Source organism: Thamnophis elegans, chromosome 1, assembly GCF_009769535.1.
Source record: "Thamnophis elegans isolate rThaEle1 chromosome 1, rThaEle1.pri, whole genome shotgun sequence".
Lineage (NCBI taxonomy): Eukaryota > Metazoa > Chordata > Lepidosauria > Squamata > Colubridae > Thamnophis > Thamnophis elegans.
This window is the reverse complement of record NC_045541.1, coordinates 140051489-140075681: the sequence shown is the minus strand read 5'-3', so window position 1 is coordinate 140075681 and position 24193 is coordinate 140051489. Positions and strand designations below refer to the sequence as shown.

General features: G+C 39.6%; 1 protein-coding gene across 5 annotated transcripts in view; it reads left to right on the top strand.

The window, feature by feature from the left end:
• CCDC88C (coiled-coil domain containing 88C) overlaps positions 1–19101 on the top strand; it is a 98413-nt gene extending 79312 nt beyond the window's left edge. For 2 of the 5 annotated variants that reach the window (XM_032233089.1, XM_032233072.1), the window contains 10 exons: positions 112–255; positions 1851–2037; positions 3470–3615; positions 4674–4763; positions 6006–6244; positions 12475–12624; positions 14263–14328; positions 14823–14891; positions 15157–15458; positions 16907–19101. In XM_032233089.1, the coding sequence (XP_032088980.1) occupies positions 112–255; positions 1851–2037; positions 3470–3615; positions 4674–4763; positions 6006–6244; positions 12475–12624; positions 14263–14328; positions 14823–14891; positions 15157–15458; positions 16907–17920 (2407 nt within the window). In that variant the 3' untranslated portion in view covers positions 17921–19101. Of the gene's footprint in view, positions 1–111; positions 256–1850; positions 2038–3469; positions 3616–4673; positions 4764–6005; positions 6245–10539; positions 12337–12474; positions 12625–14262; positions 14329–14822; positions 14892–15156; positions 15459–16906 lie in introns of those variants that run through there. The other 3 variants (XM_032233081.1, XM_032233106.1, XM_032233097.1) reach the window with 3 other exon arrangements.
• The last annotated feature ends 5092 nt before the right edge of the window (positions 19102–24193 follow it).

The window sequence follows — 24193 nt, the reverse complement described above, 5'->3', positions numbered from 1 at the left end:
AATAATTGGTATTGTCCCCTCTTGGGTTGAATTGGATTAGTTTGAAAATTTTATAGAGGTTTTATAATGTGTTTTAAGGCAAAATTGCACATACATATTTGTTTCATACAGATACAGCAGTTTAATAGAACACAAAACAGAACTGGAAGAGATGGAGATGATTTTAAAGACAGAAAAGGATGTTTTACAACAGGAGAAGAGAACAAGTACAATAATGATTGCAGAGAACCAAAAGCTTAGAGAAGAAATAGAAAGGTATCTGTTTTCAGAAATGATGCAGACTGTTAATATATATTAATGGGATAATTTGGTTGATCCATATCAATTAGAAATGTATACAAATGATTGCCTATTAATTGCGTATCCTTAACATTTATGCTAAAGTGGCTGCACTTGCTCACAATAACTTATCTAGGTATGAGGAGAATGTTACTTTATATTACCGTATTTTTCAGAGTATAAGATGCACCGGACTATAAAACTCACCAAGATTTTGAAGAGGCAAATAAAAAAAAGTTTTTGCACTCTGCAGACCTCCCAAAAATGGCCCATTTTCATGGAAAATGGGCCATTTTTTTGTTAAAAAAAGGGCATGAATAGCCTTTAGGAGGCTTATAGAGTTCTCCTGGGGCCTGGGGGGGACAAAATTGAGCAAAAAGTGGCCCATTTTTTGCTCATTTTTGCCTTCCCCAGCCCCCAGGAGCATACTGAAAGCTTCCTAGAGGCTAGTCACGGGCATTTTGGTGAAGGGGCGGGGTTTTGGGAGGAAAAAAATCTGTATTCAGCTGCACCCACATTTTCAGCCTCTTTTTTGAGGGAAAAGGTGCATCTTATATTCTGAAAAATATGATAATTCCTTAACTGCCTAGTTCTAAAAAGTCTTGAACTGTGGTATAAACCTGCTTTCCCAGTTGTGGAAAATGGCAATCTTTAGGCTGTGGAATTTTCACCTAAACGTGCCAACTCCTTAGAAAATGGCAAAAGCCCATCTCTTTTACAAACCTTTTGTTAGTTGAATTGATCTTGATTTTAATCATACTGATTTTAATTTTGCAAGGATTTTAATTGCATTAGTTCTGTTATGTTTTATCATTTGCATTTTTAATTCCTGCAAGTGTCTTAGAAATTAGGAAAGTTCTAAGCAATATTAAATATTGCACGACTAAAGAATTACAAACTTAATGAAATTTGCATAATAGAATCCCAGTATTGTGAAACACATTTTACTGGATGTGCATATTTGCATCAAGACATTGTCCCTCAAACAGTGGACTAAGTTGATTGTATTGAAAGTAGTCAGGTGTTTGGTTTATAATTTAATTATTTCTGACAATTTATGTCATTGGAATATTAATGTATTTGGGCAATGATCCCATTGCACAACTTTATGTTGTTGCAAATTTTACATCAGTTTGTATTGTGATACAAAAGAGTAATTTGGTTCTAACATATTTGGAAGTAACAGAAACTCCCACCCATATAACTTCTCTTAAGGTCTAGTATAGTATTTAGTTTTAAGTCCTCAAATAACAGCAATAATATTTCTCAATAGGAAAAGATATAACCAGGGAGCTTAGTCTAGTAAAATAAAGGATGTAAAGCCATAACAAGCAAGTCTTACTACAGAATTTTGTCACCCTTTCATATTGTTACTTTAATATTAAGTAATAGGATATTAAGAAATTGAATAGGATATTCAAGTTTTGGGACTATAAATATATCTGTGTAGTAAAAACAATGGATTAAACCAAAGTTTTAGTTCTTGACCTTGTTAAGATTTAAATTCTACAAAAGTCAAAAGTAATTGCTGCTGGGCATTTGAATGAGAGTGTTTTGCTTTTCTATTTGAGGATGAATATGTCACACATCAAACTTAAAGCTGAGTATGAAGGGCTTCATAGTCACACTAAGGAGCTGAAAACATCCTTGAATAATTCTCAACTAGAGCTGAACCGTTGGCAAGCTCGTTATGATGAACTGAAGGAACAGCACCAGAATATGGACATCACCTTAACTAAACTGGACAACCACTGTGAGGTGAGTGCTATGTGTTATGAAAGTACAAAAATTTTACACCTCTGGGAAATATCACTGCAATTCAACAGATGTAGTATGCATAATCTGTTAGAACTGATTTATTCTTAAAACCATGGGTTAGGATTGGAATTCATGTTCAATCCTAAAAAATTGAATTGGGAGAAAAAGAGACCTTTAAAGCTCAGTAACAGTAGGGAGAAATGTTTTTCTAACCCTCCTTTTACCCCGTCCTAGAATTGGTTTTTACTTTTTCTAGGCTAGCAAAAGAGGAGAATAAAAATTCAACCCCATACAGATAGTTCTTGACTTACAAGTGGGACTGTAATCTTGGTCACTGAGCAAAGTGGTGCTTCACTGCTGCCTGACCCTAAATCTAGCACTCCTGGTTGTGGGCATTAAATGATCTTACAGGTTATTAAGCAGACAGAGTTCCAGAGAAGGCGTGTGGGGTACCTCAGGAGGCAGGAAGGAGACCCTGAGAGGCTCTGGAGCTGAAAATCTTCCCTGCTCAACTCCAAGCAGGATTTTCATCCCCCAAGCAGAGAGGTATCTATGCATGGACTGATCCTGGTCTCCCCTGAAGCATCCTACACTCTTTTCCTTATCATGCTCCTTGCTTGGATTTCCGCTTCCTCTCATCTCTGAGACTAGCTGAAAGAACTGTTTGCCAAAACAGGGCAACTTGCTCTATGAATGGAAAAGAACTCCTTCAGCAGTTCACATGTTCAAGATTTGAGTTCTGCTTCTGCCCCTCACTAAAGGTAGGGTCAAGCTCCTGTCCATGGATGGAAAGGAACTCTTTCAGTGGGGCACAGGAACAGATCTTGATTCTGTATCCTTCCAAAGGAATTCAGCTCTCCTTGACAAGCAGCTCTTTTAACCAGCCCTCCCAGAGAGGAGGAGGAGCTTGCAAACTTCTCAGCAGCTTGCAAACTTCCCTGATGCCTTCCTCATTGACTTTTAGGGGAAGCTGGCGGAGAAGATTGCAAGTGACAATTACATTGTTGCAGGGTATTGACAACTGGTTATAAGTGTGAACAGATTGCCAAGTACCCAGATCGCCATCATGTGACCACATTTGTGGTGGTACAACATTTTGCAACCCTTTCTGAGCTGTTGCAATTCCGAACTCTTGTAAGTCAAGGACTATATGTAATATCCTTTAAAATTCTCCCTGAGTGCTTTTAGTATTGATTATGTCTAATTTTGCTAAGTGCTAATTGTGTATTTTAAGTGCTGGTGATTGCATTATGAAGTATATATTTGTGTATCTTAAGTGCTGGTGGTTGCATTATGACTGCTAGTACTGAAGTTCAAAGAACTGCTTACTGAGCAGAGATTTTTCATAAATAAAAGTCTTCTCTTTGGTTGCTTTGCAACATGTGGACAAATGTGTGCAGAAAACCTCATCTATGGTATGTCTGTTAAATAGCTGCTTGGTCGACTAAAAGGAAACTTGGAAGAAGAGAATCATCATCTTCTCAGTCAAATCCAACTATTAAGTCATCAGAATCAAATGTTGCTGGAACAGAACATGGAGAATAAAGAACAATACCACGAGGAACAAAAGCAATATATGTAAGAGAAGCAATCTTTTTCCCTACTGGTCTTGGCCTATGACCGTGATGGCGAACCTATGGCACGCGCGTCAGAGGTGGCATGCAGAGCCCACTCTGTGGGCACGTGCGTCATCGCCAATTGCGCTTCATGCACGCTGGCCAGCTGGTTTTCATGGCCTAAAAACAGCCCCCAAAATGGCAATTTTCCAGGCTGGTTTTGGGCCTTTGGGGGTTGTTTTTGGGGGGCCTGCAAAACAGCTGGAAAATGGCCTGAAAAGCAGCCAAAAATGCCTGGAAAACAGCCTGAAAACAGCCAAAAAACAAGCATGCGCGCTCCAGCCAGCTGGTATTCGGGTTTCTGGCGCTTCAGCATGCACAAATGCACACGTTTCAGTTTGGGAACTCGGTGCCGAAAAGGTTCGCCATCACTGGCCTATGTGATTAATATTATGTCACAGGGATGCGGGAGTAGGACAACTTTTTAAAAGAGATCATTGAGGGCTGCCAAAAAGCAATTCTCTACAACTAAAATGTAAGCATACAGTTCATTGTGTACGTTTTAATCTGATGTTTGAGTATGAAAATAGGCGCAAGTCATTGGACTTGTTAAATGAAATGGTGACTGGGAGTAAAGAAGGTTTACTCCCAGTCACCATTGTTGTTAGCACCAATAATGCATGATGATGTTGTCATATATGAGCTTTGATGTATAATTTCTGCTAGGTTGAAGTCATACCACAGTGTATTGTAATACTTATCATTCTTTATCTCAGCAAGCAATGATACCAGGTTCTTTGTGATTGGTTACTAGGTAGGTAGGTGAGGGGAGAGAGGGAGGGAGAGAAAGAAAGAGACAGACAGACAGACAGAAACAATCCTATTTATAGGTATATTTCTCAGACAATATTTGTGTTTAAATTAGATATGTCCTGAGAAGGATTTTTTTTATGTTGCTATCAGGGATACTGACTTCTTTTCCTGGAAAAATATTATAGTTCAATTTTAGCATTGTAATGTTTCCTCAGCAAATAACTATACATTTTTAATTTTCTCTTCATTATATGTTTTTTTTAACAGTGATAAATTAAATGACTTAAGGAGACACAAAGAAAAATTGGAAGAGAAAATAATGGATCAATACAGGTTTTATGATCCAACCCCAAAAAAGTAAGTTTTATAAAGGAAAGCATGTCTTATTAATTATCACATCCAAATGAATTCATAAGATACAAGCCAGAGATGGGTTCCTACCAGTTCACACTGGTTTGGTGGAAGCGGTATTGGAAATGGCAACTGGGTCTCCGAACCGGTAGAGACGGCATGCTCGTCATGCCCGATCACCGCAACATCTTTTTTTGACCTTTTTAAATGTTCTGCGAATGTGCAGACCTATTTATAGGCAAAATTACATGCACACCGAACCAGCAGTAATGCTGGCAGAAACCACCCCTGGTACAAGCTGTACTTCACTCATCACACTTTGACTTAATAAATTTACATATGAATAAACCATGGTGCCCTTTCTGTAAGTGAAAACATGAGGAAGCCTTCCCTTAGCTGGAGGCTTCTGTTTTAGAAAAAAATGATAGATAGTAGACAGTACATTGAATCAGTACTGCAAATTATACATCAAATGAAGATATGATTTTTAAAACCCCAATTTTGGATGTGGCACAATTGCATGTATAAAAATGGTTTCCAATTAGAGTTAAATTCTGCATTGGATTTTCTTTTTAAATACAAAATTAATCTAAGCATCGAAGCTTGCTCACACAGTTTAGTTAACCATACTAAGAGGGAATTAAAGATATTTTCCAATAAAAGACATAAAATCCTTGCAGCCATTAACATACACAATACTAACTCAGTATATTTTGAAGATATATTTGGTTTTAGTGCAATTTAAAGCAGAATATTTCTAGCTCAGTGTTGAAATTAGGGTCTCTGGTGCTCTCTGAGCTTGGTTGTTTTCTTGCATATGTTTCATTACCCAAGTTAGGTATATTTTCTACCAAAAAGTTTTTAAATAGATCTTTTATATGACCACCCCATTTTATGGCCATAATAAAAAAAAGCTCTTTTATAAGCAACAGAATTCAGAAATGTTCCATTTATATCACTTGTTTTAAGTCATAATTAATCAATTAATCTTACTGACTTTCTTGCTGTAGAGTAGCAGTCCCCAACCTTTTTGTGGCTCTGTGGACCGGCCGCAGTAGTGGGGGTGGGGGATGGTTTTGCATGTACCTGCTGCTGGTGCAAATGGAGCTTTGTATGCTTGCCTGCCGCTTGCACCGCCCGGGGGTTGGGGATCCCTGTCGTAGAGAATGAGAAAATTAAATGAAATAATTATTGTTTAAAATATAAGAGGAAAAATATTGCTGTCCTATTAAAAATTTCCAATAATAGGAAAAACCACTGGATAGGAGCTAAAGCCTTGGTTAAATTCATGAAGGCAAAGAAAGAGCCAACGAGAGAACGAATGAAATCTTCAGCAGATAGTTCTCCATCTCAGTTAGAAAGCATGGAGACAGCGGAGTCACAAACTCCATCACAGCTACCCAAGCAACAGAAGAGTCTGGAAACTACTTCCAAAGATTTCAGCTTCGTGGAAGACAAAGAGCATAAAGCAGGACCCATGGTCAAAGGTAGGCATTTCATTTCGTTGGAGAGTGAATTAACTTTGTAGCACCGTTCTGATTAGTTTTTGCTGACAATATTTTGTTAATCAAGAACATGTTGCGTTTGTAATCCAATTAATAATCACTTCTGTTTGGCACTGATATCTTTTAGGCCTTTTAACAAAATGTGATTAGGTATATAAGTGAAAGAGCTAGCCATAAGTATAGACTTATGGATGGAAACTAATCAAGGAGAGAAGCAGCTAGAACTAAGGAGAAATTTTATGACAGAACAATTAAATCAGTGGAACAACATGCCTCCAGCAGTTGTGAATGCTCCAACACTAGAAGTTTTAAGAGAAGATTGGACAACCATTTGTCTGAAATGGTATATGGTCATCCTGCCTGATCAGGTGGTTGGATTAGAAGACCTCCACGGTGCCTTCCAACTCTGTTATTCTATTAAGGTGTTTTCCCTTTCCCTTCATTTATTTAGACCAGTGTTTCTCAACCTTGGTCACCTGAAGATGCGTGGACTTCAACTCCCAGAGCAGAGCTGGCTAGGGAATTCTGGGAGTTGAAGTCCATGCATCTTCAGGTGACCAAGGTTGAGAAACACTGATTTAGACAGTTAGACTAGGGCAAAGTTGTTGATACCAATCTTGTGCAAATAAAAAGAAATATTGGCATAGGGTTCCTTGTCAGCTTCAGGTCCAAGCTTGCCACTCTGGAATTAATTCTGAAAATTAAGCAAGCGTTTCTTTCACAAGACAAATATGTTTGTTTGTTTGTTTTTGCAATGCATGCTTATTTTTTTAAGTACAAAGTGCATCATAATTCTCAGCAACAAACGACTTTTTTTAATGATGAGTCTCTTGCCTTTAGAGCCCTCAGTATCCTGAAGATTTATTTTTATTATGGTATCATAGATTTACCAAGTTGTTTTTGTTGTTTTGTATATTATTTTTGTGTTCTTTTAAGATTGTAGTGCTGTTCTTAGAATTGTATTTTAATTTTCTGTTTATTTTATCAGTCATGTAGCGCTCTTATAACTAAACTATAACTGAAGCATTGCACTTTTGTTATATGCCATAATGTACGTGCTAATTCTATGTGTTTATCAAATGTTAGTTGCTTTACGCCACCTTAATAGTATAGGTGCATTCTGTTAATAAGATTGGTTTCTAATTGCATTAATGAGTGTTTTTTGCATTATGGAACTTTCCCACAAAGCAGAAACTTTCTGCAGAGTTTGTAACCCGCCTAATTTTTCTGCATTGAAAAGTGTCATCTGACTTGGTGACAGCAGAGGGAGCAAAGAGAAAAGAATCCGCAACACAGATTTAAATATGAAAAATGTGAAGAATCCTTAATAATATATGATATTTTCTTACGTTTTTTTATTGCATAATATGTTTTGGTAAAGAATTGAGTAGATTTTGTTGATAATAATTCATGGGTAATAATTGCTTCAATTCAAAAAATTTCTGGAATAGACCTTCCTCTAATTCTTACATTGACTTAAGCACCACAAAACAAGGAAATTATGTTGATTATCCTAATACATGCCCTTGAACTGTAATGATATTGTACAGGTACTGTATTTTCCCCAAAATAAGACAGGGTCTTATTTTCTTTTGACCCCCGAAATAAGCATTTGACCTTATTTTTGGGGAGGTCTTATTAATTTTGAGGTGCAGGAGGTGACGAGTGTGGTCACCTCATGGTTGCTGCTGTATTGCAATATTTTCAGGGGAGGGCTTATTTTAGTGCATGTGCTCAAAAGCCCAATTGGCCTTATTATCCAGGAAGGTTTTATTTTCAGGAAAACAGGGTAGTCCTTGACTTATGACCACAATTGGGGCCAGAATTTCAGTCATTGAGTGAAGCAGCAATTAAGTGGGATGCCCGTGTGACCGCTTCATTCAGCAAACTATAATCCTGATTCTCCCAGTTGTGACTGTTAAGTGACCACATGGGTCATTAATCAGACAGAGTGAAAAAACTGCCTGTGAAATGACAGCAGGCAGCTTCCCTTCATGCTCAGAGAAACAAAACTGGAATCTTCAGATCTTCACTTACCTAGCCAGCTCAGAAGCCTCCCTGCCACCTTGCATGGAAGGAAACTTCTGTGGCAAGCTGAGAAAATGAAGGATCCAAGCTTCATTTCTCCAGTCAAGAAAAGATTTCCACCATCTGTGCAGTCCCTTCTTCGTGAAGTGCTTCAGGGCTTGGTATTCTCTCCCTTCTTATTTATCTTCTACATGAAGCTGTTGGGTGAGGTCCTCTGATGGTTCAGAGTGAAGTATCCTTAGTATGCTGACGATACCCAGCTTTATATCTCCACCCCAGGTCATCTGGATGATGCCATGGAAACTATGAAGGCCTGGATGAGTAAAATAGGCTTCAGCTCAACCCAAGCAAGACTGAGTATCTCTTTTGGATCTTTCATGGGGTCTGGATGGGGTGGCAGACAGACCCAGTGTGCAAACTGGGCCTCATCCTGGACTTATGGCTCTTGCTCAAAGGTCAGGCAGTGGCCTCGAATAGGAAGACTTTTGCACAGTTTCATGTTATGTGCAAGTTCCACCTGTTTCTGAAATGGGGAAGGGACTGCTCATGGTCACTCATGCCCTCTAACCTCTATGCTGGATTACTGCAAGTGGCTTTATGTGGGGCTGCTCTTAAAGTGTATTTAGAAGTTTCAACTGGTGCAAAATACAGCAACATGGGCAGTTCCGGGTTCCAGTTCCTGGCAGGAAAGGCATCCCCAGGTACCATCAGTTAGGGAGTATTGACCTTTCGAGACCCAGAAGGAGAGTCTTTTCTGCCATGGCAGCTTCTCTTTGGAATGTCAATCCATCTCTTAGATAAGTACTGTCGTTATTGGCCTTTTGTAAAGCCTTGAAAACTTACCCTATTTTTTGGGAGTATAAGACACACCAAGATTTTGAAGAGGTAAATTAAAAAAAAAGTTTTTGCGCTCTGCAGACCTCCCAAACCCTCTGCATGCCTCATTTTTTTGTGAAAAACGTGGCATGCAAAGAGTTTGAGTGGCCTGCAAAGTGCTCCTGGGGGCTGGGGGGGGCAAAAATGGGCCTGTTTTTGCCAAAAAATGGGTATGCATTGCCTTTAGGAGGCTTGTAGACTGCTCCTGGGGCCTGGGGGGGCAGAAACTAGCAAAAATGGGGCATGCGGAGCGTTTAAGAGGCCTGCAAAGTGCTCCTGGGGGCTGGGGGGGGCAAAAACAGCCCATTATTCCTGAAAATGGGCCCATTTTTTGCCAAAAAAAAAAGGGCATGCATTGCCTTTAGGAGGCTTGTAGACTGCTCCTGGGGGCTGGGGGGGCAGAAACTAGCAAAAATGGGGCATGCGGAGCGTTTAAGAGGCCTGCAAAGTGCTCCTGGGGGCTGGGGGGGGGGCAAAACAGCCCATTATTCCTGAAAATGGGCCCATTTTTTGCCAAAAAAAAAAAGGGCATGCATTGCCTTTAGGAGGCTTGTAGACTGCTCTTGGGGGCGGGGGGGTGGTCAAAAACTAGCAAAAAATGTCCAATCTTTTACTCGTTTTTGCCCTCCCCAGCCCCCAGGAGCAATTTGCAGGCCTCCCAAACCGTCTGCAGGCCCATTTTTGTGAAGGGGCGGGAGGCCAAAACTGCTGTATTCAGTATATAAGACGGACCCTGTTTTTCACCCTTTTTGCGGGAAGAAAAAAGAGCATGCTATACTCCAGAAGATATGGTAACTTTATGTTTGAGCCTGGGGTCCTGACCATGGGTTTGAGCCAGCCTTCTGGTTGTATAGATGATGCCTGTTGCTGTGTGGTTTTATTTTTGTTTTATATTATGTATTTTGTGTTTTTATTTTATTGTAAGCTGCCTTGATTTTTACAAACTCAAATAAATACATATGTTTACCTCATAAAAGAAATTATAATGTATGTTTAACCATAAATACTAGAGCAGCCTTTCTTAACAGTATTGTACCCTGGAGGAATTCTTGAAATACTTTTCAGGCCTCAGAAATCCTCTGCACAAAAATTAATGTATCTACAAGTAACACTGCCTAATGTGCAACCTTCAGAAAATGATCTGGATTTTTTTTTCCAGCCACAATCTATTGTGGAATCACACTTGAGAAAGGCTGTTCTGCTGCCGTTGATAGTTATCTATCTTAATGTGAACATTATCTGGTTAACAATGGCTGTAGAAACGCTTAGTCCTTGTTCATGTTAACAGTTTTCATGGATGTTTGAAATTACATTTTAGTTATTTCTGTTACTTTTTTCTCTCTTTTCTGGGGTCTTTGGGTGATAAAACTTAGCAGCTCAACGTAAAAAGATTGCCTTTTTGAGAACCACAAGCAAGCCCAAGGAAAAGTCTCCAAAGTCACCATCGAATAATTCATCTCTCTCTAATCGTCTCCGGTTCTGGTCGTCTTCCGACATCTCATCCTCTCCTAATGAATCATTTTCTTGCTCAGAAACAAAAGATTTCTAACCTCTTATCATATATTCCGAATGCATTTCCAGTGTTTTATTTTTGAACAAATGAAATCTATAGCCCTTCTATACACAGTCATAGATGCTCAGCGTATAACTGAGACAGACTAAATCCAAGATCAAATCAAGTCAACACGAAGAACATTTCCCCATCAGTAAAATGAAGGACCTTGTTGCACAATGTGGAATATTTCTTCAGAGCTGTACACTTTAATGGGGCATGACATACTATGCCTATAGTTTTGCAAGTACTTTTGGTGATGGTGCACATGCTGAGTAAGTGAACCTGTTGTGTACTACACTAATGCTTTGCAGATTTGCCCATGTGCCTCGTGTCCTGTCCAGATGTTAAAATAGATTTTTGTTGCTCTGTCACTGGCAATGCATCCTTTTAATAATATTCTGTTCTGTGTTAAAAAAATAACTCCTAACAATTTTTGCAATTTCTCCTATATTCATTTTGCTGCTTGTCTGTTGTCTAATATTATTGTGGTGTAAACATGAAAATATAGATACCTCTGCCTTTGATGAAAATAGCTTGATAATAATCTATGTCTTGTTTTTTTTTAAATGCTAAGCCAATAACTTCAAAAAAGGCATTAAAGCTGATTTTTGTTCTGATTGGCAAACACCATTGCAATTGGATAGTAAACAGCCAAAGTTGCAGCTGTGCTTAGCCAGTTAACCTTAAATGCCATAGCAGTGCATCAGAATGAACAGTATATTCAACAGATGCTTGAAACTACATGTAAACAATTTGTCTTGTGCTGCTTCAGCCATGGTTTGCTTTGTTAAGTTTAGCATGCTACTTCAATAGCATGGAATGGTTTGTGCCTTTTCTTTGCTGTTTTAGTTGACTTAAAAACGTTATGCTCTTAGACCGGTTTTGCTATGAGTGAGAGGTTTTACTCTTTTACTTCTTGGATTATCTGTGCCACTTCAAATTTCATGTAGATCACTCTTGAAGAAGGTTTCTCAACTTTGGCCGCTTGAAGATGTATGAAGATTCCATGATAACCGGAAAATTCTGGGAGTTGAAGTCCACACCTCTTCAAGTGGCTGAAGTTGAGAAACATTGCTCTTGAAACAGTTGAAATGAGAATGCCTTCCAATTCGTTCTTTAAAAATTCAAGTAGGACCATTTGTTTCAGAAAAGAAAGTATTCTGTTCTCTCCCATATTATTGATTCAGTCTTGCTTCATTATCAAATATATTTAGTAGAGTGGAATGGATTGAAGTATTAAAACACATTAGCAAAAGAAATCCCTAAAGGGTGTATGAATATTGAACAAACACTCAGAACCCAAATCCTATTCAACTTTAAAAAAAAAAAAATCACTTAATTTGATATAAAGCTCCCAAACACTTGTGCTTAGGTTTTCAGCCTTGGAATAGCTTCAGTTATTCCTCCCCCTCCTCAAATTGTATTATATATATACTGAATAGCACTTTACATACATTATGGAACCGAAGGAGCTATACATATATATATAGCTATATATATATATATATAGCTCCTTCGGTTCCATAATGTATGTAAAGTGCTATTCAGTCTTCTGTCACTCATTCTTGCTGATCTGAAATTAGGTTAGAAAACTGAATAGAAATAGATACTATCTGATCATAAATGAAAAGATTTAAAAATCAGAAGAAATTGATGGAACCATTTTTCCCTATGAATTTCTAAGGCGATGAATACCTATGTCTCTTGTCTCTCACTTCTTTGAACATTTCAATGTTTTCCCATTTGATGTTAGGGGATTCAAATCTGAAGAGAATTTCACACTGTGGAGGCAGCAATGACCACATTGAAAATACAAGAGCTCCTGCTATTAAACAGTGCTATGTGGACTCAAGTTCCAGGACTTTCTCTGCTCCAGTCTCTAGACAACTGAACAAACCAAAAGGTAGGCATATAGCATGCTTATCTTCAATGATTTGGATGAGGGGATAAATGGGGAACTCATCAAATTTGCAGATGACACCAAGCTGGCAGGAATAGTAAGGTTCTACATTTAGGCAAGAAAAACAACACACAGATACAGTATATGTGGTACCTTGTTCAATAGTAGTAACTGTGAGAGGGATCTTGGAGTCCCAGTGGACAACCATTTAGATATGAGCCAGCAGTGTGCAGCAGCTGCCCAAAAAAGCCAACACAGTTCTATGCTGCATAAACAGAGGGATAGAATCAAGATGATGTGAAGTGTTAATACCACTTTATAAGGCCTTGGGAAGGCCACACTTGGAATACTGCATTCAGTTTTGGTCGCCACGATGTAAAGATGTTGAGACTCTAGAAAGAGTGCAGAGAAGAGCAACAAAAATGATTATGGGACTAGAGGCTAAAACATACGAAGAACAATTGCTGGAATTGGATATGTCTAGTTTAATGAAAAGAAGGACTAGGGGAGACAGGATAGCAGTGTTCCAATATCTCAGTGGCTGCCACAAAGAAGAAGGAGTCAAGCTATTCTACAAAGCATCTGAGGGTAGAACAAGAAGCAATGGGTGGAAACTAATCAAGGAGAGAAGCAACTTAGAACTAAGGAGAAATTTACTGACAGAAAAATTAATCAGTGGAACAGCTTGCCTCCAGAAGTTGTGAATGCTCCAACACTGGAAGTCTTTAAGAAGATGTTGGATATCCATTTGTCTGAAGTGGTGTAGGGTTTCCTGCCTAAGCAGGGGGTTGGACTAGAAGACCTTTAAGGTCCCTTCCAACTCTGTTATTCTATTCTATTCTATTCTATGGGTATTTTTTTCAGTAAGACATTATTAGTTTCAAAAGAAAGAAAATTTTATGTATTTAAAACATTTACATAGCCACCCAACTAAAAAAAAATAAGTGTAGTTTGCAGCCAATAAAACAGCATAAAACAATATAAAACTAAGCAGAAAAACTTGACGCCACCATGTATTCACATTCTCATACCACCTTGCCCTATCCCAACACTTGGCAGAAGAGCCAGATTTTAAGTGCAGTCTGGAAGGATTAAAGGGTTAGATCTGTTGGACATCAAGAGGGAGAATCAGTGGTGGGATCCTGACGGTTTAACAACCGGTTCAGTTATTGCATGCTCTGTGCACATGCACAGTTTTAACACAATTTACCTTCCATGTTATTTCTTGGGAGTAACAAGGCTGAGGCGCGGCAATCCGCTGTGCCATGCGAATCAGCTAAGAGAATATAAGAAAGTAAAGCACAGGGGTGGGCGGTCCCTCCTGATTGTCAAAGCAAACTGGTTTGCTCCCCAGCTGATCGTCAGAGCTACGGTTTGCCTGAACCAGTCAGAACAGGCTGAATCCCACCCCAGGGGACAGTGTCCATAGGGCAGGGGCTGCAATGGAAGAGGCATGCTTCCAAAGATCCACAGATGGTCATGTTTAAGGGAAAGGATATACCTACTTTATCTATGGTGAGACAGACAGGTGTCCTTGAAGAGAGGCAATCCTGTAGATAATGATTGACATTATACTAGCCAACTGAACATATCAAATGCCAAAGAGCAAACAAACCTTTAAAAAAATGTTACATTTTTCAGGCCATAATTCAGATGATGACCTGTATGCTAATTGCTCTGCAGCACAACTTTCCAACAAGCAGCACAGTAAGTTAAGCTCTTTTCCTTTGATTCTGACCCTGAGCTTGGGATGGGAATGATCCTCAAATATTCAGGGTTATTTTGACAGAAGAAGATGGCTATGAAATCAAAAAGTTCTATTTTAAAGAGAGGTTTTATCTCCAGTCCTTGAGCCTCAAAATAACATAATGTGAGAAGAAGTACTGACTTCTTTGGTGCTACTGAAGATGTTTCTTGGAAGATAAGCAGTTGTTTCATCCTGAGGCATCTTATCCCCTCTATCTTTTGCTGTCAGTACAGAGAGATAGCAGTTTTCAGATTGAACTTTTATTGCCCCAATTTGAGCAAAGCATTTGCTCTACTATTGACCCATGCCCTCCAGTAAGTTGGTTTTAGAGGATGATTATTTCAATGCGGAAATTCTGCCTTTTCTTTCTTTCTAACCTGATGCAGCCTAGAAGCAGCTCTGATTTTTTTTGTTCTTTCTTCTGGTTTCTTTTCTTTTTTTAAATTTCCTGCAGTGTCTGGGTCAGATAGCTTAGAGAACAGTGAAAATGCATCCACTAACAGCTCCCCTCTAAACCTGAAAGGTATGATATTTTCACAACAATATTCATGTACCACAATCCCTTAATTATTAGACAGGAATGTTCATAAATTAATTCTTAATCTTTTGGGTAAGGCTTGCATTTTTGTTCCTGTTCCGTAGAAGGCAGATTCTGTAGAATGCAAATATTAAATCAGTATTTGTATATATGACTTAGGATGCCCCAAATCCTTTTATAAGAATGGGTCAAATATTTTTAAAAACAATTTTTAAAAGGTTATTTTATATCTTTGAATTTCTTGATACAGGATCTTATGATTATATTCGTGACAGATCAGAAAGCTTTAGCAGTGAAGATATGGTGCTAATGAAAAATATGCCTGGCACATCTAGAGATGGTCTGTTTTGTTCCACTTCTTCTCCAGTTGTGGGTTCAAACACTAAGCAGAGTTCCTCATTTAATAAGAATGGTGCATTGTTATATGATACATCTCAGAAAGGCAATCATGTACAGAAGCAATCTGTTAAGCACCGATCTGCCTCTCCGGGTAATGAGATGGTAACCTTAGAAGAATTCCTGGAAGAAAGCAACAGATTATCTCCAATGAAAGTAAGTAAATTATACAGAAAACACATTGTTGTCTCTATGGGGATAGAAGATCATCAAAGGTACATTGCAGGCTATGGGACCCTGATTGTTATTGGAACACATAGGTTTATCCAGCAGTCAGACTGGTTATCCCACAGTCTGAATAAACTTTTGTGTTCCACTAACAAGTTAGTCAGACTCCCTCTCCCTCTCTCTCCCTCTCTCTCCCTCCTTCCCTCTCCCTCCTTCCCTCTCCCTCTCCCCCCCTCTTCATCTCTCCCTCCCTCCCTCTCTTCTCCCTCCCTCCCTCCTTGAGTGTGGTTATTAGATTCTGTTGATAAAAATTCATGGAAATTATTAATATTGAATGATATATAAGGCAGGGGTGTTAATCTAAAGGGATGTGGGCTGGATCTGGCCCACACAGTGCTTAAATCCGGCCCATGGGACTGGCCTGGAAATAGCAAAGAACTGGCCAGGGGTGCCTCTGGCAGTCAAAATGGGGCATAGGGCCCCCCATACAGTGTCCCTGCACCCCATTTTTGGCCTGGACGGCCTCCTGCAGCACTCTGATGGCCAAAACAGGGCACAGGGGGCCTTTGCGGGGGGCCTCCACACCCCATTTTTGGGTTTGGTCAATGTTTGCTACATGCCAACCCGCAGAGAACTACAATGCTCATTCAGCCCTTGAAAAAATCCAGTATGACACCCTTGTTATAAGGTACCCACTTCTATGTACAATTAAAATGAACTTGTATATATATTAATTTAAGATTGCAATCCCATTGTCACTCTAGGCATACTCAGGTGTACTATCAGACATTAATCTCAATATGGTTAGTAGGCAACTCAGTTCTTAAGCCTAGTTTATATATAAGCTTATATTCATTCAATATTAATATAATATTTTAAAACAAGCAGCCTTAGGAATATACTAAACTTTCTGCTGCCTTACATTTTAGAGATGCATTCTAAGATTGTTTACCATATTGAAAAGTTGGTTGTCCAGTCATACCTGTTTTTACAGGAATCTTCTGAAAATAACTTCAGCTCTAAAATATCCATTTGGCCTGGATTTCATATCAGATTGTTCTATTGTGATTACACAAGCATTTTGTTTAAAACATTTTATATTGTCCTCTTTTCTGCTTGAAAATTATACTACTGAAGACCATCAAAATTTTTGGATTGTGTCTGTGTATCTGCTTGCAAGTAAACTGCCATGGATACTTAATGCATAAGTGCAGCTAGTTGCAAATAACTTATTTGGTCTGACCCTGCATTAAAACGGGTTTGTATTTTATGTTATAGATATGCTATTATTAAGAATAAGTATTTTTGTGATAAATAAATAATAAATATTCATTAAATTACTGATTAAGTTACTGGCCATAGCTTTTCTGTGAGGGAAATTGGATTTAAGAAGTTTAATATATAACTAAATAAAATTTTAATTCAATCCTTTTTAGGATGCATCCGGTAAAGATGACTTGCTGAGTGACTATTTCAGAAAAGCTAGTGAGCTTCCATGCCCTGGAGGTCAGTTTCCACAGTCGTACAGGAAGGAGCCAAGCAAGACACCCACCAGTTATGTCACTCCAACTATAAAGTTGCCTGGGGCCGCTGAAGATGGAAGACCACCTAAACCAGGCCACTACCTGAAACCAAATCTTGGACCATCAGAATCGGAACTTGTGGCAAACTCCAACAAGCTTACCCATGGACCTCGAAATCAAGCCAGTCGAGCATCAAAACCATTGACATCCTCTCAACAGAATAACAACATGGGCAGGCAGAGTGCTTCACTGAACCGGACCTATAGCTTGGCTTCAGCAGATCTTCTGAGAGCCACTAGCGCCGATGTATACAGACGATATGACAGTCTTCCAAAGCCTGTGGCTGCAGATAGGCAGATAGGCAAGGACTCAGACAGCCAGACTTCCCAGTTGCCTTTTGCTTCTATTTCGCAGAGCTTTCTGAGGGAACGATCACAGCCTACAAAGATAACTGGTTCTTTGCAAAGTGTGGATTCTCGTTGTCGACAACTTGATGTCAGGCGCCTTTCTCTTGCCCCTCCGAAAGATGAGAGGTCACTCTTGTTCCCTCCATTTTCTTATTCTTCCACCATTTCTAAGGATGATCTTTCCTCTCAGCCACAGGAACGGGCAAAAGTAGATTTAGAGCAACACTGTTCTCCCCAGTATGGATCTAAAACCAAATCAAAGTCATTGTTGCAAAGTGGGGAGGTCTCCACTGGGACTTCTGTCAGAATTGTTCCTAACAGTTCAGAAGGGAACAATCTTCAGGGAGGTGGTTCAATTGACATTCAGATTGCCAAATGCCCAAATCCATCACCAGAAAGTAAAATTTTGGCAGAGGGCATTGAGGAAACAAACAAAGGACTTGGTTCCAAGAACCCTCCTTCATCAACCGATCCCCCTGTTGATCAGCAAACGGTTTGGTATGAATATGGCTGTGTCTGACTCACCGCTTCCACTTTGCCAAGAATTGTATAAGATATGTTTCACTACTGAAAATTGAGTGACATTGGATGACGCTGGGAGATTTGCTAAACACTGTTGTCTTAATTATTTTCTGGATGCTTTGCACCTCAGTAGAAACATGTATACTTGAGGTTCAAAACTGTTAACAGTTCTGATGTCTAGAATACTGTTTGAATGATTTAACCATCTCTTCTTTCTCTTCTTCATTTCCAAGATCATATTCTCATAATCTGGGATGCTTATCATTTGGTCCTCTTGTGCCTTTTGCAGGCCTTTTTCTTTTACTATTTGGGAAATTGCATTGTGTGCTTGTCTACTGATCTCAAATCTTATTCACTTTACGCACAATTGCCTGTTCTTTTTAAATGCCATCTTTTTACTATTCTAAAATATTATTTTGGGTGTTAAAAGCAGCATGAGGCAAGTGTGTCATCTTTGCACTGGTTACCTTATTACCAATTAGAGACTTTTAAAAATATCCTGGCTTCTTTGCTGCACTTAACACTAATGTGCAGTACAGATGCTGCTGTTTTATATGTCTGTGATATTTTTATTGAAAACACTGGAAATAATGCACTCTTACTAAAGGGCATGGGCTCCTTTAAATGACAACTTACCTTGCACTGGGCTGATCTGTTTACCATTCCATGCATTCAATCACTTAATGGCCCCATTGGTTGCCTAGAGAACCTGTGTAGCCAATCTGCCCTCTTAATGTGTACAGTTCTTTTGTCTAAATGATATATAGGAGATTTTTTTAAAATGATGTCAATGGATATTGGAATGTTGAAGCTTACAAGCTTTCTCAATAAACAATGGCAAGTTGAGGCTCTGGTTCTAATTTGGTCAGCATGATGATCTGTGTAGAAACCAGATTCCATTTGTATACATATTTTTATGAAATCATATTTATATCCAGATCAAATATTTTATTGTATGAGTTTCATTGGCTTCTTGTGCATACCTCCTATTTTATTGTTTGCTTATAAAGAGATTCTTTCTAACAGATTGACATAATCATAAAACTTCTCTGGATGTCATAGAAAAAACTGAATCTGTAACAGATCTCACACACAACCAGTGATTAGAGTGTGTCATAGTGTATAGCAGTCACATTGTGAGAAGAGCAAATTTGTAATAAAGACTTTTTAAAATACAAATATCTGTCAAAACTGTCACTTTCTCCCAGAAAAAAGGTGTTATTAAGCATTGTTCTGAAATGTAGGCTGTCACAATGCACACCCTTTTTTAACAGAGCTTTAATATGTGTGAGTGTGTAGGTTGGTACCTCTTTCTTGTAACTTCAGAGTATGATTCCCCACCTTTTAATATTTATAGACGTTTTTGAGTTTAGTTCCATAGCAAAGCCTACTAAATGCATTTCATAAATGTGTAATAATGTACACATTTTTCCAATGTAGACAAAGACAATATTTGCTTTGTTAATTCTGCAATCAGTTAAGAGTCCTAGCACATCTGGAAACAGCCATGCTTTGGAAGACAAATGCTACATAGTTGTTAGTAAAGTTACATAAAAATTTATTGACAGATTCTTAATGCAAGCATGCTGTAAGCATTCTCTTTGAGGTGATGGATAGTCATAACAAAAACCTGAGTCATATTTAATGAAATTACTCCTTGATTTTGCATGAATGCAATACAATGTATTTCAGTGGAGATGATCTATCCATCATATATGGAAATGTTTTTGTCAATGCATGATAAATCTTAATACAAGCTTTTATAGAGTTGGTCCCTTTGCTTCCCATGAGCACATCTCTAAATCCTTCATTTAAAACATTACTACACCCTTCAGAACACTATTGGGAAGATATATGGCAATAATGCTGCCACCAGCCACTTCCCTAGAGACATTCCTCACTGTTTTGATTTACTCTGGAGGATGCAAGGAGCAATTTTTCTTTCAGCAGTAGCTTGCTCATAAGAAAGAAATGTAGTTAGGGTCAGGAATTCAAGTATTTATTATGTATATCAAGATTAAAGATTTATAGGAAAGTTAAAAGGGAACAAAGAAAAAGACGTGAACAATGAATATATGAAAAGATTGAGTTTCTAATACAGAAGACGAAAAAAGTCAATGCATTCCTAGATTGCATCAATCAAAGACTATTGCCAAGTTCAAGAGAAGTAACTGTTCATTTACTGCATTGGTTATGTACCTTGAATGGTTATGTACAGCCAGCAATGGACACCAAATTTTATGAAGGGCAGTATTAAATTACAATGTGACTAGAAGGGGCAACCAAGATCATAAGATCAGAAGGATAAATATACCAAGAACAATTAGAGGAAATACATTTGCTTAGTTTTGGAAAGAGAAGACAGAAATATACTTGATAAACTCTATATGAAACTTACAATGTGATGGGACTGCAAAAAACAAATATTGTTTTAGGCTTCATCAATACATGCATAATTTCCCTATCATAGGAAGTAGTAGTTCCACTCTGTTCTGCCAGACTGAACTTGATCTTAGTTTTTGTGGCCAATTCTGAGCAACATAACTTTAAAACAGTTTTTTGAAACAGTTTACCAAACTGAATGTATGTTTAGCTTTGAGGGGGAAGGGGACCCAACTAAGTTCAGGTGTAATAACCCTTTCATACAGATGTACCAGTACCTCTTCTCTGTCATCCCAGAGTGCAGGACATGGAATAATAGCCTTATTTTGCAGAAAGGCATATTGTAGAAAAAACTATTTGACAGTGAACCTAAGGGCTAAGTGATACTGCACATTCACTGGAGCTGCTTGAGCTTGGATTTGTAAGCTGATTGAGGACTTACACTTCAGTCCTAAATGTTGACTTTCTATATTATGATTCTCCAAGATATGCTACACGTGTTGTACCCTCCCACAAATGCAGGTCTGCTCCCAAAAGAGCCACCAATTAAAAGGGGGAGGTCAACAAAAGAATATGGAAAGAGGGCAGGAGTAAGATGGAATGGGGGCAGCTTCTAGTCGTCTTTGTCATCTGTCCTATGAATTCATCTGTCCTGACTGCATTGTTGATTAACAGTGGTGGGAAATTGAGGAGGCAATAGGTAGACTTTCCTCTCTTTTAAGTTTAAAATTCTATTGATTGTAATATTACTTAAAATACTTCATTGGGATATCAGGTATAAAGACTTGGAGAAAAGAACGGTTGCTTTAAAATAGTCTATGTTTCATTAGCATTTTAAGAAAACATAAAAAATACAATACTGTAGTTTTATTCTGACATTTCCAAAGTTAAAGGGGAAGAGGGGGGAATTCCAAATTGAGTGTGTAAGTTGAGACAGTCCTATTCACAGTATGCTTTTCCCCATGACTTTTGGTATCTTTTCAAAGTAATGATTGTTATTTTTCCTGCCACCTGACAATTTTGAATCTTATATTAAATCCTTATCACTTGTTGCAGCATTAGGCAAGCCTACTCTTAAATTAAACTCTAAACAGTGAAATCCCTCAGAAATAAAGTACATAAAATGCATACAATCCCCTAACATAGTCATGCATACATACAAGCTTGTAACTTTAGGATAATATCTTGTCAGATACATAAATTAAATTAAACCCACAACAGGTTATGTTGTTTCATTTATATAAGTTATGTGTCTCAGTACAATAGGTGTAAATGGGCATTCCTTGCCTTGCTCAGTCAGTACAACCTGCAGAATGGAGTCAGAGGACTTTTCGATAAGAAACTGAGCAACGTTTTGGAGGCATTTCTATAAATTCAAGGAGAGAGGATTCAGAAAGTACTGATTGTGGGGAAAATAGGAGGAGGAAGGTGTGTTGAATATATTCGCCCCCTTGAGTTATTTGTAAAAATAATAAAGGTGGAATACAAACAAGCACATACATATTTAACAGGGCAATTTGTAAGTAAAGGCAAAAGTAAAAATTCCCCTCACACCAGGGGTTGGGTTCCTACCAGTCCTTGCGGAATGGTTGGTCGGTGAACCCGGAAGTAATTAACTTCCGGCAATGCCGGCAATGTTCCCTGTAAGGTGCGCAGCTGCACTGCTCATTAGCATCAGTTGCCCCATTTTCAGCAAAGCAAGCGTGGGAAAGTCCATTGCAGGCGTCTAGCACTGGCCACCCACAGAGGACCTCCCCAGACTTGTTTTGTTGAGCACTGGGTGACTGACGGTAGTTTGCGCTGGCCGCAGCCGCTCAAACTAGCGTCAGTCGCCCCATGTTCAGCAAAGCAAACTGGGGAGCTCCTTTGGGGGCGGCCAGTTCTAGCCGCTTGTGCCTGGCGCTGCAGCTGAAGTGAAGCTCCAAAGTCCCCGCCGCCACTAGAATAACTTCTGCTGCCTCCTCCTCCTCCTCCAACAGCACCACATTTGCTGCCCAAGTCCGACACTGCGGCTGAGGTGAAGCCGCCAAAGCTCTTGCCGGCCCCCCCACCCGTGGCAGCAGCACCTCCCCCTTCGTTCGGAGCACCTGAGCTGGGTACCGCGTTACCCCTGGCCCCTCCTCTGCCATGCTTTTGAGGAGCCATGAGGCTGCGGGAGCCAGTAGGAAGGTGGGGGGGGGGCAGGAGTAGGAAAAAATGGCCTTATGGCTTCTCAAAAGCACAGCGGAGGAGGAGGCAGCGACAAGGATAGCACGGAGCCCAGCTCAGGTGCTCCAAGCGGAGGAGGAGGCGCCGCCACTGCTGCCACAGGCGGGGGTGCCAGCGGGAGCTTTGGCGGCTTCACCTCAGCCGCAGCACCAGGCAGCAAATGTGGTGGTGCTGTTGGAGGAGGAGGAAGAGGAGGCAGCAGCAGTTATTCTGGTGGCGGTGGGGGCTCATCGGCATCTTCAGCAGCAGCCCTGCCCCCTGTGAAAAAAGTGAAGATGGAGCAGATCCAAGCAGATCACGTCGCCGCAACATGACTGAAGGAGGAATTCTGGGAGTTGAAGTCCACAAGTCTTAAAGCTGTCAGATTTGAAGACCCCTTGTTTTTTTTTCTAAAGGGTTAGGGGTGCAAGGATCTTGTAACTTGACATCTTTAAGACTTGCATGCTTCAATGCCAGAGTTTTTGAATAGCTACTTTGACCGACCTAAGTACTAATTCATAATTTCATATCCGGTCACATGGGTGGCAAGCCACTCCCACAAAGGGGGCCACACCCACAGAGTAGGTTCCAACAATTTTTGAAACCCACCACTGCCTTGCACATATGTGCTAGTCGTTCCTGACTCTAGGGGCGGTGCTTATCACCATTTCAAAGCCAAAGAATCAGCATTGTCCAAAGACGTCCCTGTGGTCCTGTGGCCAGCATGACTAAATGCCGAAGGCGCTTGAAATGCTGTTACCTTCCCACCAAAGGTGGTCTCTATTTTTCTACTTGCATTTTTTACATGTTTTCAAACTGCTAGGTTGGCAGACACTGGGACAAGTAACGGGAGCTCACTCCGTTACACAGCCCTAGGGATTCGAACAGCTGAACTGGTGACCTTTCTGATTGACAAGCTCAGTGTCGTAGCCACTGAGACTGTAGAGAAGAAGGCCAAGGTGGGAAGAATAGATTGCTTAGGATTCTGTGAGAATGGGGTCTTTGTGGAATAAGAGTTCCAAATGAACATTTTGCTTTGGGGCTTTTCTGGACCATTGAGAGGCCCTCACATGATAGCATTAAGAAAATGCTGAGAAGAATCTGGTGGAGTTTACTCCAATTCATCTGGGCAGGGCAGGGTTGTGGTACTGACAAACAAAGCAGCTGATCTGCTGCTGCTGCTGCTCCTCCTCCTCCTGATCAGTCTCTGACAGTTCTCCTTTGAGAGGAGGTTAGTCAGAGAAGCCTCACTTAAACTCTGATGCAGAAGCTCCATTTCACAGGCAGAAGAACTTTCAGCACTTCCAAGGAACTCGGCGCTTTTCTCTAGGTGAGCATCAACTCATTTTAAGAAATAGGTGTGAAAACTTGGCGGCAGCAACAGTTCAATGCTATGTAGGTGTGAGTTTCCCTAAACAGTGAGATCTTTATTTCTGAACTTCTTTTAAGAGGTTGGTAATGGCTGGGATTAAATACCCATAAATATGCCTTTGACCCCTGAAAGAGCAAACAGAGTTCCTTTTGAAATAACTCAGCTGGGTTTGTGTTCTTTATTTGAACTGAAATAGTGGGCAGCCAAAGTATTGAAATGAATGTATATTGCAAGTGGATAGATTCCTGTTAAACTGAATGAAGTTTTGAATAAACGTTGATGGAGGTATGTTATAAAATCCTTATTTATAAGCGGAGAGTACTTGCTACT